The 17,856-nt window shown below is 34.7% G+C and overlaps 2 protein-coding genes across 6 annotated transcripts in view; one reads left to right on the forward strand and one right to left on the reverse strand.

The window, feature by feature from the left end:
• LOC113508820 (probable DNA replication complex GINS protein PSF2) overlaps positions 1-17,856 on the forward strand; it is a 62,097-nt gene that overhangs the window by 17,412 nt on the left and 26,829 nt on the right. The gene's annotated exons all lie outside the window — the stretch shown is intronic.
• Positions 1-17,856, reverse strand: part of LOC113508819 (TNF receptor-associated factor 4) — a 74,324-nt gene that overhangs the window by 15,071 nt on the left and 41,397 nt on the right. The window contains exon 1 of one of the 5 annotated variants that reach the window (XM_026891949.1): positions 12,794-13,358. The exons of 2 other annotated variants lie outside the window; for them this stretch is intronic. In XM_026891949.1, the coding sequence (XP_026747750.1) occupies positions 12,794-12,988 (195 nt within the window). In that variant the 5' untranslated portion in view covers positions 12,989-13,358. Of the gene's footprint in view, positions 1-2,399; positions 3,026-3,069; positions 5,030-12,793; positions 13,359-17,856 lie in introns of those variants that run through there. 2 more of the 5 variants (XM_026891955.1, XM_026891953.1) reach the window with 2 other exon arrangements.

The following is a 17,856-nucleotide window of genomic DNA, read 5'->3' on the forward strand; positions in this document are numbered from 1 at the left end:
CACGTTTTTCTCTAACCTATTTGTCTGGAACCTTTATTGTCACTAGTCCGACTCGCACTTGACCGGTTTTTTTTAATATGTACTTTTGATAATATTGTACAGCTGTGTACTCTTCGTTATCTCTTACCATCGGAATGCAACATGTAAGAATGTTATTGTTGACAGGCTCATTATGAGTATTATGAGTAATTAGATAAAAAGCTATTCTTTCGTAAATATGTAATTGCATTAAAATATCCTTTTTTTGTGTCATTGTGACTATCTACAATGAAAACTTAGGAAGACGTTTATAAAGCGAACTGAATCAATAAATCGACAAGTGGCGCAAATTTTTTTATCTGAGCATTATTTTGGATAAATAATAAATGTAAAACTTTTTTCTATAGCGTCCTGAAAAAATAAAGCAATTTCTTTAAAAAGAGTAGGATGGAAATAAAAGAGGGCCGCATGAGGCAACATAATGTCCTAAAAATAAAAACTTTTTACACTTCAAAGTAAACAAATTACGCAAATAACTATGCATTCACCGGGTCGCTTAGTCTGACAACATTCCTGGACAGATTAGTAGATTATCAACCAGTACCTAGTATTTAATTTGATTGCGTAAAACGTTTCATTAGCCCAGCAAACATCTGTGCAAGGCCTTATCTGATCATTTGTAGACTTGTATGCTTTGAAAAACATATGTAGTTAATGGTTCTGAAATGAAAACGTATTAAATATTTGGTTTTGTATGCTTTGATGATGTATCAAACTATGCAATTCATCAGTAAACACTGTATGCGAAAATGATAATTTAGAATTACTTTACTCTTTTGATCAATTTGAATTAACGGGTATTGTCTTTGTAAATTTTCCCATACATTTTGTTGTGTACACGTTGTTTGGCAAAGGAAGCCATTTTTTATACTTGGCAAGAGAATCAATGGACAAAGAGCAAAGTAACAATCAAATAAAAAAGCAAACCGGAGATCATTTGAAATTCCGTTATTTACATCCATATACATTTGAATTGATTACTTGAATTACCAAATAAGATCACCATTAATATTAAAACACGGTGAGAAACGGAATTAATCCTTCTTTGGGAAGTAGCAAGATGATTGGATGGGACCGACAGACAACCCGTTATAAATATGAACATGTTTCGACAAGTTGAGGTACTGAGAAACAAGGGCAAGGACTCTCCATTATGGGTTTATCGCTTTGATATCTAGTCTCAACATGTTACAACTAGCTATGACAAAATGTCTATTAGCATTTTTAGGTTATGGTAATTTAAAAGTCTTCGAACACGCACTTGCTGAAAAGCTTATCTTTTTAAGTGGATATTTATGTGAAACAAAATCTTGAAGAGGAAATAAATCCTCTTAAGAACCTTTGACTAGTGAATTTCTATCATTGCATTATTATGTTACATAAATAGAAAAAACTTAGGACAGTAAGATATCTGCAACACAAAATTGCTTAAATCTATCACTTTAAAAACTACCACTTCCTTTAAAGTACCTGCGTTTCTCTTACATGTACTGAATGAAGCTAAAGACTATCATTAGTTAATGTAAACTCATAATACGAGGTAATTAACTAATTATTAACGAGTACTATTATACTTCACGAAACCCAGTTTGCTTACACTTAATTAGTGAACGATTGTTGGGAATTAATAATGATTTATGGTTTAACCGTACGAAATACGACAAAAGAAATGGTATAATTTTAATGTTTATATCAATGATAGGAGTTTGTTTAAATTATTTCTCATTTGGGTTTCTGACGTTGTTTAGTAACTAACTGATTTTCAACCTTTACATACGTATATCTTATATTCTAAGTTGGAACCTTTTCAAAGCCATATATAAAAGCGAAGTAATGTAAACTTCAAAACTTGGAGTAGAATGGAAACAGCTTGATACTTGGTCGCGACTTAAAACCGACTTGCATTTCAGTACACTGACATAATTTTCTCTTAACTACTACGGTTCGTTTTAATAACAGCTACTTACACTGGCTTACGACGGCGAATGTAATGCTTTCTTAGAAACACGTATCTCAACGACATAACTTGTAATTGGATGTATAGCCACCTGTTTACTAGAGGGACTGACCAGATGTACCGCGTCTCATGAGACTTGGGTTGTCTTGGTTCCAAGTATTGAGCAAGTAATTTAAGACAAAGCTTTCTAAAATTCGACGATGCAATCGTCAGGAACTTCCACTCAGTTCACAAGTAGCTGTGGCTTGAGAAGACCGTGTTAATATTGTGTTTTAATGTTAGATTATTTAAAGTTTTTTGTAAAAAGTAAATACTAAGAATGTTTTTAAAACAGCATGCCATTTTCTCCGCTCTGGGTTTCAGGTTAATGCACTCAAATTATTATAATAAATAAAATTCTTACCTCCAACAAATCGTAAAGGAACTCTACATAACTCATTATATCACAGACAACAAAAGTAACTCTCTAATAGACCTCCCTGCACAAAGTCTGTTGACGAAGTGGCAACTGCAAAAAAATAATTTGTTTATGCTTCGTTACCACACCTTTGCGCCTACGCGACTGTTAACACACCTGCCTACCTATATATGGATACTAATCAACAGATTTAATATTACCATTGCCGTTTTTAAAGGCTTTTCTTGTCTGCCGGCTGGTCGTTGACATGAACAAATAAAAAACGATACTCGTGACATTGACACTCGCAAGTTCCCTATGCAAAATAAAAAACAAAATCATAATGCACAAAACTCGAAAAGTCAGTTACCCAAACATGTTTGTAGAATAGTGACGGAAAATAACAAGTAAATCGGCAACACCAACCCGCGATTCATCTTTGGAACCGGTTTAAAAAGTAGGCTTGCAAAATACAGCTACAGTGTTAGTAATCATGCATCACTGTGATTTCTCGACGACAAAAAACTAACTTGACCGTCGATTATAGCGTACAGGTGCAATAAAAAACTGTCAAACATGACAATCAAAAACAGAAGTAAGTAAGGGAAGCTCTAAATAGACGTGGCACCTAGATACATCAATTTAAAGATTTGAAGATGCACAGAAAGGCACTTACCTAATAATAAATCACGCTACTTACACACGTCAAAATGCGCTTACGCACCAAAACCACAGTTAATATACACTAATGATAGTGCCCAGCTGCCTCAGCAACCAACAATCAAACGAGATTCAAATGAAAGCAGTTTGGCTCCTTCAGAATTAAGCCTGAGGCGCGGATGCGATGAAAAAATACAGTCGCCTTCGCGTGCACCGTCCGTGGGAACGCGACGAAACAATAAAAAGTATTTAATCGACACGATTATCCGGGGTTGCCATTTGCTAAAAATTCGGACAATTTTATATGTTCTCTATAATTTAATTTAATTCTTGCTATTAATGTGAACGAACCGGACCACGAGCGTCAACTGATAGTTTTAAAAATATTACGGATGTAATTGCCTGCCATTAATCGCGTAATGGTCATTTTCAAGAAGAAAGCAAAGAAATATTGACTGGTTCGTGACAAACAGTAGCAAAGATTGTTCTCTGTATTCATGCAATTTAACTAATAAAATATCACACAAAACAAAACATACTCCGATCCAAGACACCGAATATTCTTGCACAAAGTTCAATAACACAGTTGATTTGCATTCGACAAGACATAGGAACCGCTTTTCGTCCCAAGAATCGATAAAGACGATCGGATTCGCGCCGAGAATTTCGGATTCAGGTCCTTACGACCATATAGGTCTAATAAATTAAGAGTCGAGGTGCGTGCGCGCATTACAAAACGATGACTAAACACCGACCGTGCAATCTTGTACAACTTGATTTTTGTCATGACTAATGTATATTCAGATTTTTGTAGAACTAGACGTTTTACATTTTTTAAACAAGTTTTTTTAGGTGAACATACAGGTCAGGAAACTTAAAGTGAAGTATATATTGCGTGAGCTTTTTATGGAAATCCTCAACTCAGAAACTATAAAATAAAAATAAAAATCTCCCCAAGTGAATGGACTATTATTCAGTGTTGAGTTATAAACGGCCATTGAAAAAAAACTAAGGTGCAGTCTCTTTAAAGATGTTCCAACCAGATATTAGCCCACATTAGCATGTATGTCGTTAATACCACATTCTTGTTAACCTGACCGTGAAATCACATCAAAGCCAATTACTCCAAGCGGTCCAATTATCAAAGTATTACCAAACTAAATTAGGACATACATTATGTACATTTTAACGATACTATAGAATTCGTCAAGTATTCAATTCTATCTGACTTGTTAAATTTGTTCCGTACTTTTACGGTTCAAAAATTCTCCCACGGAATAAAATACATACATAAGTCTGTCAACTTCTCAAATTGAAACATTCGAATTTAAGCTCTTTACATAAGTGATAAGTCTCATAATAAGTTGCGCAAACAGCGAAGGCCACCGGAAATCAAGTGCGGTTGGATTATTGGGACCGCGATCAGAGTTTAAATATGGCCGCATCCGGTCAATTGAGTGTCGATTTTACTAATTAAGAGAGCTAGATAATAGTTCCGATGCGCTTCTATGTGCTTTGCACTAATCTGTATGTATATTTTATAGAAAAGCTCCATTCAACGTTCTGTTTAACCAACTGTTAATCCTTACAAAGGTACCTACAATAAACCCTCTAATGAAAATTTACAACCACCACCAAATATAATTTTAGTAAATACTCACTGAACTTCGTTTTCATTAAGTTAAAACGCGATAAGTATTCTCGACATGCAACCGTAATAGGATTGACCATCTGATAAATTGTGAGAATGAAAAGCTTCCGTGATGTCAAAATAATTTAGATCTTAGATAACATTTGGTAGGCTAATTTGTTTTAATTATCAGGCTGTATGGGTTTGGCCTTATTATAGGGGCTGTAAATATTCTTATTGGGGACAACAGCATTATTTTTGACTAATATATACACTACTGTCCTTTTCTTTCTTGGACAACGATTTATTTAAAGACAAATTACTAAAAAAGCGGAAGGTTAATTATATCAGATCGACTTTTTTTAAATTGTAGGCTTTAATGCTTTAATATTTTACATTCATCATTTTAAGAATTTGAAATACCATTAAAATTGTTCAAAAGTTAAAAAAACTAAATATAGAATTTAAGATTCCACAAAGTCCAATTTTAAACTAAACCCCTTAATCAAACGAATCCTTTTGAAACCCATTCATACAATACGTATAATTATGACTATCGTATGGCAAACCCGACAACCTGTAATTGATGCGTTCAGTTTTGAAAAACGTTCGAAAATCGATTGTAATCATACACACATATTATATCTAATTGTTGTAAGGTTGGTTAATCTGTTCTTTAAGTCGTTACTTTTTAAATATTTGAATGATTGGCAGATCAAAGCTTAAGCTTATTATCCAAAAGAGATTGCTATTAATAAGGTATTTTCTCATGAGTTATTCTAATAGGATAACAAAAGACTACTGATTTGAATAGGACATTGTTAGTAGCTATAATTTCTATTGAGTTACTGGATATTAAATCTTCACCGAAGATGTCATTGTATTGAGTGTAGTCAATAGTGAATAGCAGGTCTTCATCAAGAGACGAAATATTCCCATTCTAATTGTATCTTGAGAAGTTATACATGCACGCCATTAAATCAATCTTAATTAAGTATTTTCAGCTATAATTGGCTACAGAATACAGAAAACACGAAAACGTCGTGTAGCTACAAAAAACTCCACTTACTATAATAAGAGACCATTCATTCTAATTTCTTAAACATTCAAACTAATCGAGTAAGTAGTGAGGGGACTAAATAAAACAGTTGATCCCCACACTATCAAAGGTTGCTTCAGTGTAGGGAAGCGAAACTACTCCCAATGGACATGTAGCAATAAACATTCGTGTTCTAGACAGAAAACAGACGTCCCCGTTTGAAGGGCCCTTTGTTTAGATAGTTTATAAATAAACCTTTAAGTAGTGACCTTCTTTGATAATATTGGGATGTTTATAAAAAAGTTTTTGAAAGATCTTTATTCAAAGTTTAGAAAACATTTTTAATTACTACAAAAACATAAAGGCAAAAAACAAATGACGAATAAAGTCTAATATAAACGATGGTCGTGTGTCGGCTGTAAATAATCAGAAACAAGCCCACAGAATTCGGGTATTTATTGAATAAAAAGCCTGCCATATGTCGTATCAGCTGATCGACCTCCATTACACTCGATAATTCCTCTCGGGACAGGTAAAGTTTTTTTGGTAGCCTTCAACAGCTGTTCCTGCGCACGCATTCGAGATCCCGAAATTTTCATACAATTCGATGTTTTGTTAATGTATCCGAACATCTGCGCGGGGGCAGGTGCTGTCCTGGAATTTTGAATTTCGAGCACTCACCGGTCTTAATTTTTTATACTATATGTTTATGAAAGTTATGTTTATTAGTAAGTACTTATGCTTAAGCTTTCGTTAGGTGTTCGATTACACATTAAGTACTGTTTTATGGCTTATTAAATAGTATAACTTTATAAAACTTATTAAAATTTGTCTTTACGAAAAAAATATCGACAAATTTTATAACTCCTTTGCCTGTCTCCCTCAAGTTTTTTTTTTACTTTTCACCGGAAACGTTATTTTATCAGTCCGCTTTTTACACATCCGCAATCCTCATCCCGAAGTCAATTGATATCAATATGTACATAGCGATTACAACCCATATCTCGGATATCGCATGTCATATCCTTTGAATGATATTCGATACCGTACTACATTGGTTTTGCTGAATCTGTTGAGATGAAGAGCTATCATTCATCTTCCAAGTATGGCATATTGCGTATGCCTGTAAATGTCACTCTTGTATCAATGAATGAATATCAAAGGCTTCATTCAAAAATAGAACGATCATTGATCAAGGAGCTAGGGATGCGATTTAAGAAAAAAGAGGATTTAATATAAACGATGTTTACTTCACCATTTGACATGATGACAGCTGATTGGATAAACTAAAAATATTTACACATTATCTCGTGTTACTATGCCATCGTTGTTCAAGGGGTGTGCTTGGAACATACTGTACTACGGCCCACTTACATTACTCTTCCCCCCGTTTAATAAAGCACGCCTCAACCGATATGTACTTCTGATATGCGTGCATACACGCATGCTTGGCTACATAACTATGTCATGTTATGATGCTTAATTAGTAAAGATTATGTTGGAGAAACATGTATACAATTATTAATTAAACATGGGTAGTTATCGCTTAAGATCAGCATACATATTATACTGGGTTGTCAACTCAAGCGATGACAAGTAGATAAAGATAGTCAAAATGCTAATGTCTATTGGCTTAAGTTGGTAAACAGCTGGATTTTCTACCTCCCATTTGGTGATCTATGCTGACAATGCAAGTTACTTATTTATAAACAGTGATCAATGTATCATCATTTCAGTTCAACGCAAGAGACAGGAGATAGGCATAAACAAAGGGAGACCTGGGTATCTCTACCAACAATGGATTATTCTGATGATGATGAAGTTCAGGTATATATATAGAGAAAAATCGTCACTGAAAAAATATATGGCTATCGAGACAGCGAATCAGCCCACTAAAACCTTTAGTAACTATTATAAAGCATAATGATTGGTAGAAGGATACTAAAGAAAAGAAGTCCGTTGAAATCTTTATTATTTGCGTCCTTTGTACGAAACTATCGGGTTTCGTATTGAAACCACCTGACGCTACAAAAACACCCTCTTCCTTTATCTATGGTTACCATTCAATATTCAACCTTTTTTTCGTATAGTTTTTAAATGCAGTAGGAAATATTGTAATCAGCTATTATTGAACAGGAAAATGTTATCATGTCCTTCAGTTACTTAAATAAATAAAAAATACAAGATAAGGGGTAAATTCTATATGTTTTGTTGAACATTACACAATTATACTTGAAGCTATAAAAAAGTATAATAGAGTACCTATTCGTATACCATGTATCGCAATTGTTTGTGGGTATTACTTTCAAAAAGAAGTCGGTTATTATATTTTGAGGTTAGCAACAAGTATTCTCATTTCAAACAACTGTCACAAACGACTCAGTCCTCGAACGTTCGATTTTGAAACGGACAAAGTAGCTGAGTTTTTTTTCCGCATGTGCACGGTTCGCTTCCCAAGCCTGCACATGGCACACAGGAATTTGACACGCAGATGTTCGTTCCGCCACCGACACAATAAAATACCTAATAAATATGGCCGCTTGCACTTTAAAACATAATAAAATATTATATCGGCACTTATGTCATATGTTGGTTAGTGTTTTAATAGATTGTAATATTGTAGTATCGTTTGGTAAGAGTGTAATAAGGATATAAGTAATTAGATCAACTAAAATGATGAAAATACATACAATTGTGCCAATTGGTTATACATTGAATATAACAATAGCTATGGAATCAATTTTTGTATATGTATACTTGTTGTAGTTTCCAATCAAAAGGGCAAGGGCTGTGTATTCCATTAGTTTGCGCGTGTTAATATCATCATACCATTACAAGATATTAAAGGTTGGTTGATTTATGAATAACATACAAATTGATTGGATTGTGTGCATCAATGATTCCCTTTGAGAAACAACTAGCCAAAGAATAAAAAAGTTTTTGCTGAGTAAGGAAATAATATCTATCACCCAATTAGTTCCACAATAAGGACACATCCTAATATAATATAACAGCAAATGATGAAACTATCTCATTAATATAACATTAAAGATTGAAAGTATTAAAAAAGAACATTTATTACTCCGAATACTTATTGCAACACTTTAAAAGTATTAAAAACCACAAGCGGGGAAGGAATGTGTAAAATCCTGGCCGAACAAGAGCCGCCTGTGCGTAATCAACTGCAATCCGCGTTCCATTCTCCGAAATTGCACTAAACGCATACTTATATTACTACACTGCTAATAAAATTAGTACCCTCACGGTATTTTAAGATATTTATGCGCCTATAGTCTTTTTATATTTGTACCTTCAAATCTATTTAATTTATGAAGCAACTTTAGGGACAAAACAAATGAGTTTAAAAGCTTTTTTTAGCGTAAGATAATTGTCTGCAACTATGTATATTACAAAGAACCGATAGAACATAGTATGTGTGAATTCATTGTACGTAGTAGGTTAGACGAGTGACGAATCAGGAACTTAAAACATGATATGCCAATATTGTTTTCTTAATTAGACACGTATGTATTACTTTTCTAATTGTATAAATAATTTATAAGACTATACACAGCCGAGTGAATACAGAGCTTATAATAGTTGTCAGAAAATATTTAGCCATCCATGCCGTGCAAAATCTATACAAAATATAAGTATTTAGTTTACAGCTTATTGTTCGGTTATAAATTGTTCTCAAAATTACCAAAGCGGATTTAAATTTAATAAACAACATGACTAAATTAGGAACGCTTCACAAAGCTTGCTATAAATCCAAAATGGCTGCAAAAGAAAGCCATCAATTCATTTTACGATGATTTTTTATTGCGAGTAGTTTTTAAAATGCGTGGGTCATATGAGTTTGACTCGGTGTTATTGGAAACAGGACAAAGATTTTATTGCGTATTGTCTCTCTCCCAAAGTAATCTAAAATATAATTTTGATGACAAGTATTTTTATTATTTTTTTGTGTCAATGTGTCACTCTTAGCGATTACTAAAATGTTTACAAAATATTTGATACTCACATGCCTAAAAATGCCAATCATATTTTCTCAATAGAAACCTTAAGGCTTTGTATATAGATCTTAAAAGATGGGAGAAAAATATTATGTACCTCTTCAGTGAGAATCTTTGTGGCCAGTTTTCTTTTAAACCGGAATATTAAAAAATCTACAAGACTCAGTAGGCCAGTTTTTATTAAAACATAAAATACGCGTATTTCATGTCACGTGCTACGATAAAATTTGTAGAAAATGATTAAAGAAACAGTTTATTTCATGTTAGCGTAACAAAATGAGATTTACAACTATAGTATTTAGAAATGAACTGTAAATCAGTTTTATTGTCTCTGCTAAATGGACCAGCATAAATAATAAGTCTACCGCAAACACAACTGGGCAGAAAGTACGATGGGTAAAAGCAAGTATGTAGTTTGTTTTCAATTAAGGTAGAAAATTTGATGGCAAGGTGAGCTTTGAACACAATATCGGGAAATCACAAGAAAAAACAAGTTTCTAGTGTAGAGTGTGTAGTCTTTTCAAAAAAGGAAAGATATCGTGTAAACTTCAGCAGTCAACAAAAGATAAAACCAGAGTTATTTAAATGAAAATGACGAAATAATTGAATTACTTTTTTAAAGTAATCCATATTATCTGACTAATCAAATAAAAGGGATGACAATTCATGACGATGCATTGTTTTGTCAAAACTAATTATTGAATTGAATTGTTTCGCAAAGATTTTTTACTGGTATAACTTAGTGATGCCTAAATGAAATTGTAGTAGACACGTAACACTTATGTTACGCCATGATAATTAATGTATAGAAATAGAGCTTGTATTTTTTTTATCAAGTCTGCATTTCATGAGGCAGAGTTCACGGATAGCCGAGTTGTTGAGGCCATCACACCAAACCCACTGTGAGCGCACCGTGTAGCGGGTTCGATCCCCGCGTTGGACAAGTATTTGCGTGACCCACTAACGCTTGTCCTGAGTCTGGGTGTCGTTGTGTGTATGGCTTGAATGTTTGTAAAACGCCCCGCGGTACAAGGATTAAAATGTGGAAGACGTTTTTTTTTCAAAGACTGCTTTTTTAGGAAAATTTAAAAGTAATTCTTCATGTGCATTTATCGAGTAAAATAGTCAGCGATTTTTTTTTGTAATGATGGCCTCTGCTTGTATCGAATTATATCAAACGGTGTCTGCTTTCATAACTAGTTGGTATTTTTTCGACCCTGAAACTCTACTTTTGTGCATAAGATTATGTAAAGCAGATTAATTCGCATTCTTTACTTGGTATTAGGCATATTTTGCATAACATCCTATTAGCCGCTACTTTTGCGTAACATTTTATAGCCTTGATAACATATCTATGTTAAAATATTATCGTTCTGATAGTGAGTTACGCATTTGCTAACGAAAAATAAAATCTCTACTTTTTTAAAGGACGTGTTTTAAATTTAAAATATTTCGTAAGCAAAAAAGTATTTGTAATCATCTTATCCATGAAAATAAAATTCACTTTTTAGAAAGCAAATGGTTCGTAATAATTAGCTTGGTATTTGCAATGTGGAAAGACTACATGAAATACGGGTGATATAAATTATGTAATTTACAATACAATGTCCGATTTCCATACAATTGTGTTTACGTAAGGGCTGCTGAGGATGCAATATGATAAGGAAGAATAGATCAAATGGATAACAATCTGCCTTAATCAGACATCATGATTGATAAGGCTTTATAATCTACCTTGGGCTTGATTTTTATGCTACAAATGACCTACATTCGTCAGTTACATTGATAACTTATACGCCATTTAAGATAAAAATGTACTAACTCGAACATATTATAAACACGACAGTAAAATAACAGCACAAAGATTGATTTTAGACCCTGGCAACATCTAGGCCAGTTAATAGCAATCCTAAGGAAGTTAAATAAACTCTCTTGAGGCTTTCCATTAACGGTACCAAGAATACTTAGCTACAATGTTTAAATGCTGACACACAGTGACCCGTACAAGTTGTCGACACTACCAAAACATAACACTATTCAGTACTTATAGTATACACTTAAGACCTAAGACCTGAATCAAAGACTTCAGTTTAGAAAGGCATATTAAAAGGTGAAAGTCATGCTTTCATGCTTCGCAAAAAACTCGCATCTCGTCGCGGCCTTGCCAAGGTGAGTGCAAGGGGGACATAACGGTGCACAGAGCGCGCGTACCGGCCCCCGCCGACCACAAACATTAATTTTCATACACCATCGCTAACTTCGGCATCCAACGAACGTTCCCACACTGCGGCTCGTACGTGCCCCACAACATAACGAGTAATGTGCACGTCCAAAACACGTGCCCCGTCGGAAATGAATATGGGTTTTGATACACTTCCTTTTAGTAATACTGTTGTACTTAATGACTCTCTAATATGGTAAGGTGTGCCATAAAATGCGGTTCAAATTTCATCCACGTATAGGTACATTGGTTATGGGAAAGCTAGGTAACGGTTGCAAACCTTATTTAGGTAGAGCACTGTTAGGCATTCACGTTGTTATTTGTAAACAAACGTGTAAGAGCAATTTACCACTAATATGCAGTTTCATAAGTATTGTTACATATCTGTGTCATCACCAGACCATATTGTCATCGCGTAATAAAATCGGGGTTATAATCTTATTGTCTTCAAACTAAGGTAACAATGTCAGTGACTATTTCAAGGACGTTATCTCATGGCACTTGGCAGTCCTAGAAAACATCTGAAGCGTGAATGATTGCTGAATAAATAGAGCTTTCAAGGATAAGCCTATCAAATAATATTAATCGCAAATATAATGATGGCACACACTATTTTGTATATGTATTTGTAATTTATAAAATTCTTCTATCAATTTAGTATTCGTAAAGTAAAGTTAGAGCTACATTTCCGTGAAATAGCGAACTGTAAGTTTCGTGCATAATAAACTACTTGACATTCAAAGCGCATACTTGTGTTGCAGCTGCAACTGCAATGTCCCCTCATCTAAGAAATAGCAACGAAGGGACTTGTTCCAATTAAAATGGAAGACTTACAATTTGGCTGATCTCCGTGATGGGAATGGGTGTTATGGTTTTATCCGAGCTCTGGGGGAGCGATGAGGCGCTGGGAGTCGGCGACACTCCTGGCGAGGAAGGGCCATTGCCGACGCTCTCCTTCGACGTCCTGTTAGGAGACAACCTCGCTGGGAAGCTGAGGGTCTTCGTCCACTGCGACAAGCTACGCACCATCTTGATTGTTCATAAGCACAACACTCGTTCACTTAACTGTTTGTAACGAGCGACACGCACGCTCGCGACGACGGTCCGCGGACGAATGAGGAGGGCAACAAAACGTACAGCCTGTGCAAGTTGCGACTTGACCGGGTGGTGGGGAGCGCGTGTGGGGTGCTTGTGTGTGCGTAGCTGCAGGCCGGCCACCTATGGGGTTTGGGTCTGAACTTCTTTTGTTTATTGGCTCGCCCGCTACCTCGTGGAACAAAAAGTTTTGAGACGTCCTCTTGAGCAGCTTTAATGAATTGCCAGTTAATTTACAGTTTGTTGTGTAATTTGGTCCGTTAAAATCTTATTAGTAACTCTACATTTTTAAGGAGAGCGATAAGACTAAAATGAATTAAAATTGTATGAAATATTTATATCTAAGATCTCTCTGATTCAGCAATCACTTCATAATATATGATCTTCAAGATCGTAACTCTGAGTAGATATACATATACAACTGCAACTAATATATTGTCTAAAACCCTAATTTGTCGCTCAAAAGGACCTTCACCGCAGGCATCCTTCAAAACCTAACCCGCACGTTCATTATAATTAGCAACGCCCTATAAATACAGAAAATAACTGCACGTAACGAGGGTGGCACCCTTCCCTTTCAAAAACTCCAAGATACGAGAGAGTGCAAATATAGATTCCTTTTATTCGACTCCAATTGTGCACCGAAACAGTTTTATTTCATCTTGCATTAGGAGCTATATAAGCATACCTACGTGTTCTAGATAGGGATTTTAATATTTAATTAGATTTTGTTGCCATTTGCGAGCTTCTGGCCACCTTAATGTTTTTTATTTATGAATTGAGACTTTACATTTTTCCTTCAGTGAGGCATGTAATTCAACTCAAAAATAATGGCTAATTGCACTAATACAAAAAAAATGTGTTCTGAATGGTCATCAATTAGAGCTTCTTATTCTTCTGTTATTCAGATCACGTCAGTAGCTTCCATTGAGTTTTTGTTGCTAGGTGTATGGACCAAGAGTTTGATCAAACAAATTGATGATCAAATAATCCAATTAACAATCGCACCCGTTTTCTATGCCCTTTGTAGATGCCTCATTATCAATACCACAATACGGCTATTCTTCGTATTGAAATCAAAAAGCGTAATCATCTATTTTCAATAGAGGTACCTAATTTGATAAAAAAATGCTATTCGAGAAATATTTACCGCTAGAGTTCTATATGCAAGAAAATAATGTCAGTTTGAACCTAAACGAGTTCGGATCTGGTTAATTAACGAAAAGTATATTGTACGCTTGGTAAAGGATAAATAGGGGGTAAAAGGCGCAAATCCAATACAATAGTGCGCAGGATTGCGTGTCGCGACTTCCTGAAGCCACGTGCGCGCGCAGCTGTCACCCGCAGCGCATGCGCATCGAGTGGCTTACATTTAAGGGTTTTTTGAAGGAAACTACGAGAGCGGAATAGTAAAAGGTCGGTCTTTGTTTTTACTTCCTTTGAGGGTCTATCCACAAGACAAAAAACTGTCTTCAAATTGCTTAAAAAGATCCCTTAAACTTATTTTTGCAACTACACCCAACACACCCCTTTTGACTATTCATACTGAATAGGTATTCAAGGACAGCATGCTTAGTTTTTTATAACTTTATCAGTATGCAACCCAAAACATCCTTGTTTATCACACTAGAGATCATATTAAAAAAGCTCATTAATGCACAATGACCCCTTTTTGTATGTGGGGATTACGAGGGTTCATTCAGTCGCACCCCTAGTCTTTTGTTCTCAGTAATAGGGTTGTAGAATTTTTAGTTCAAGAATACTCGAATACTTGTTGGTGCATAGTACGTACTGGTGATTAGTGATATTTGAATTCTGGAGAAAAAAATCGAGGTATATGTAATTATGTTTTACAAACTCAATGGCGTAATCACGTAATTTTTAGCTTATTTTTCTGAGCGAATCCTGGCTGTGTTTATGACTGGCTTACTCAGGTTTCAAAAACCTGAATTTACTAGAACATATAGTTCAGCACCCAGAGCCAAGAGATATTTCAACAAAGGTTATCGTTATTAGATAACGCTCTAATGACAGGTGACAGATCTAAGTCACGTGACTTCACGGGCCAAAATATAATTTTCATACATTTGATGCATTCTCTCTAGAGGTAACTTAAGTCTTCAAGTCTTTTCAATAGTAATCTAGATGTGACAACATCTTTAGCAAAAATGTAGAGTCATACACATGATTACTAAACAGTCAAGCGTATCAAATATTTCACAATTTGTATCCAACCATCCATAACTTCAATGTCAATGACAAGTACAAATGCCTCAGAGTTTAAAAGCATAGCAATCAATTGTCTCCCAAATGACTCATTGATAGTACAAGAGTTCGCGTTCTAGTCGATAGCACCGGATACAGATTTACGTGTTTTGTAACCCAACTATGATGGAATCGCGAAACAAAACAAAATCAAGAAATGGTCCTTTTATTATTTCGTGTGCGTTCGCGACATTCTACGGTAATTTATTACACTTCCTCATTCATTTGTGCCTTCGAATATGTAATTAATTCAAGCTCTCTATGTTATTTCAGTATCTACTAAGATTTTAAAAACGACTTCTCAATATAACCTTAATAAAACAACTTTTTGCTCATTTTTTTTACACATTATCAAAATCTGAAAAAAAAAACGGTCTATAATCCGTATGACGATCTATATAAAGGTGACAATTTGTTTAAAACTATAACTATAGCGACAAAAGCGCCTGCAATTTTTCAACGTACCACCGCTCTTAAAATACATCTGTACCAATAAGTTTAGCTGCCTTTCGTAGGATTAACTAAACAGTAAATAATACACACGTGTTCCGAAGACGTTTATTGACGATTTAAGTCAATTTACGCAGTTAAAAAGTAAACTATAAATAAAAAGTTAATCTGAAGTTAAAACAAAGATGTGTAGAATGTCAAAGTGATTTATCCAAGCTTTCGTGACTGTGTGGTGACCCCAAAATCTGATTGTTTGTGTATATGTTAAGCAATACAGTTTTAATGGTACCAGCTCATAGACTTCCCACTTCTTTACACTTCACTTCACACTTCCAACATTTCAGATTTCAATATTTGAAATCTGGCTCATGCCGTTTTTTTTTTTCAAAAAACACGAATTTAAAGTTTTGATGACAACTTCTTACCTTTAAAATATGTCATGGTTTTAAAACCTTAAAGAATAAAATATAACTTTTGCAATATTCAACTTTCTTATCGCTTAAGCTTAATAGTTAATTACAGAAACATAAATATACCAGCTATATTCATTATACCTAACAATATGAAAGTCAAGTTGCGCCACAACATAGATAAAGTATAATTAAACAATCATTCAGAAATTATTATTTTTAGAGTTTACCCATTGAGTCGGGAATGTCCCAGTTATTCCTAAACTTATAATCACCCTTGTCATTGTTTCGGAGGGCTGATAATAATTAAAAACTAGTAAAAGCTTGTATGAAATTAGTTCCCTGTCAATCTCGCTATTTCTGTTTCGATTTAAATGACTGCTACTTACACCGTAAAATACCTTGAAGGCAAACCCTAATTAGTGTAAAACTTTGTTTGTTTAATTTGTACGGTATTTGGGGGTAATTTAGGAAATAGTTGAGAAGATTGATGGTTTAGAGTAACTCTAATAATGCCTTATTGACTGCTGTCGAATGCACTTCACCAGGCTAATTCGCGCCTTAATCACCATAAGCCAAACACAGACCCCAAAAAAGAGATTTCAAAAGGTCATGTCATTTTGGGAAGAATAACTAAATTAGTCAGAATGGTATTCTATTCACAAAAATAAGTGATACTTTAAAGTGATGAACGACGTCGTATTAATGTAAGACCCCCGTCTCGTATACATACATATTTGTGATCCAAAATTTGTGTATTTTTAGTTCAAAATTATTTGTTTGCATGCAGAAGCAATAATAAACAATGATGTTTAAGAACGATTATTTCATTAAACCCCTCATTTATTCATTACATAATCTATATCTAAAGCACAAATTCATGAAGGGTGGCATGCATTTCCGGTATAAACGGACAGTTTTCAATTAAGCACAATAGGGAGTAATCGATTTGGCCCGCAGAATAATTACTCATTAACGATGATACAAAAAATATCAATTAGGGGCTCGTTTCGGGAATACCACGTGTTAAGTGTTTTTGGGTGTGATATCGTGGGAATAATGTTAATGAATTCCTGAAATTAGATTAAGATATATTGTAACAAACACGTATTCATACGCACACTATTTGTCTGTCTGTCCGTCCATCACCAGGCTGTATCTCATGACCCGGATTATTGGGACAGTGAAGAAAAGGTCGAGCATAAGCTGCGGATTATACGGTGATAAAAATGTTGATTCTTGACAAATAATTTTTAAACCTATATATTTTTATCTACCAACCGATTTGTTACCGTCACTGTCGCGAGTACGACTCGCGCTGGTCCAGTTTAGGTGCAAAATCGTCACATATATACATCGATGGCCGTGGCTCATCTTAATTGTTAATCTCCATCTGAGTATAATTTCCAACGTAAACAATGTGTGGCAGGAATTTTTCAATTAATTCCTGCTATGATGTACTATGGCGTATTCAATAAGCCACGACAGGGCATCACACGTGCACCTCTGCTCCCCTAGCGCTTATTGTTCTATGGGGAGTGTTTTATGCAATAGGCAATAAATTCTTATAACTACCCAATAAAATAATATTTGTATGGGAAAAGCAAATAAGGATGCACCAGATGACTTTGACGTGGGATTTCGTTATATGTCGCTAATGGTAAAGTAAAAAGCTGT

Source organism: Trichoplusia ni, chromosome 3, assembly GCF_003590095.1.
Source record: "Trichoplusia ni isolate ovarian cell line Hi5 chromosome 3, tn1, whole genome shotgun sequence".
Taxonomy (NCBI): domain Eukaryota; kingdom Metazoa; phylum Arthropoda; class Insecta; order Lepidoptera; family Noctuidae; genus Trichoplusia; species Trichoplusia ni.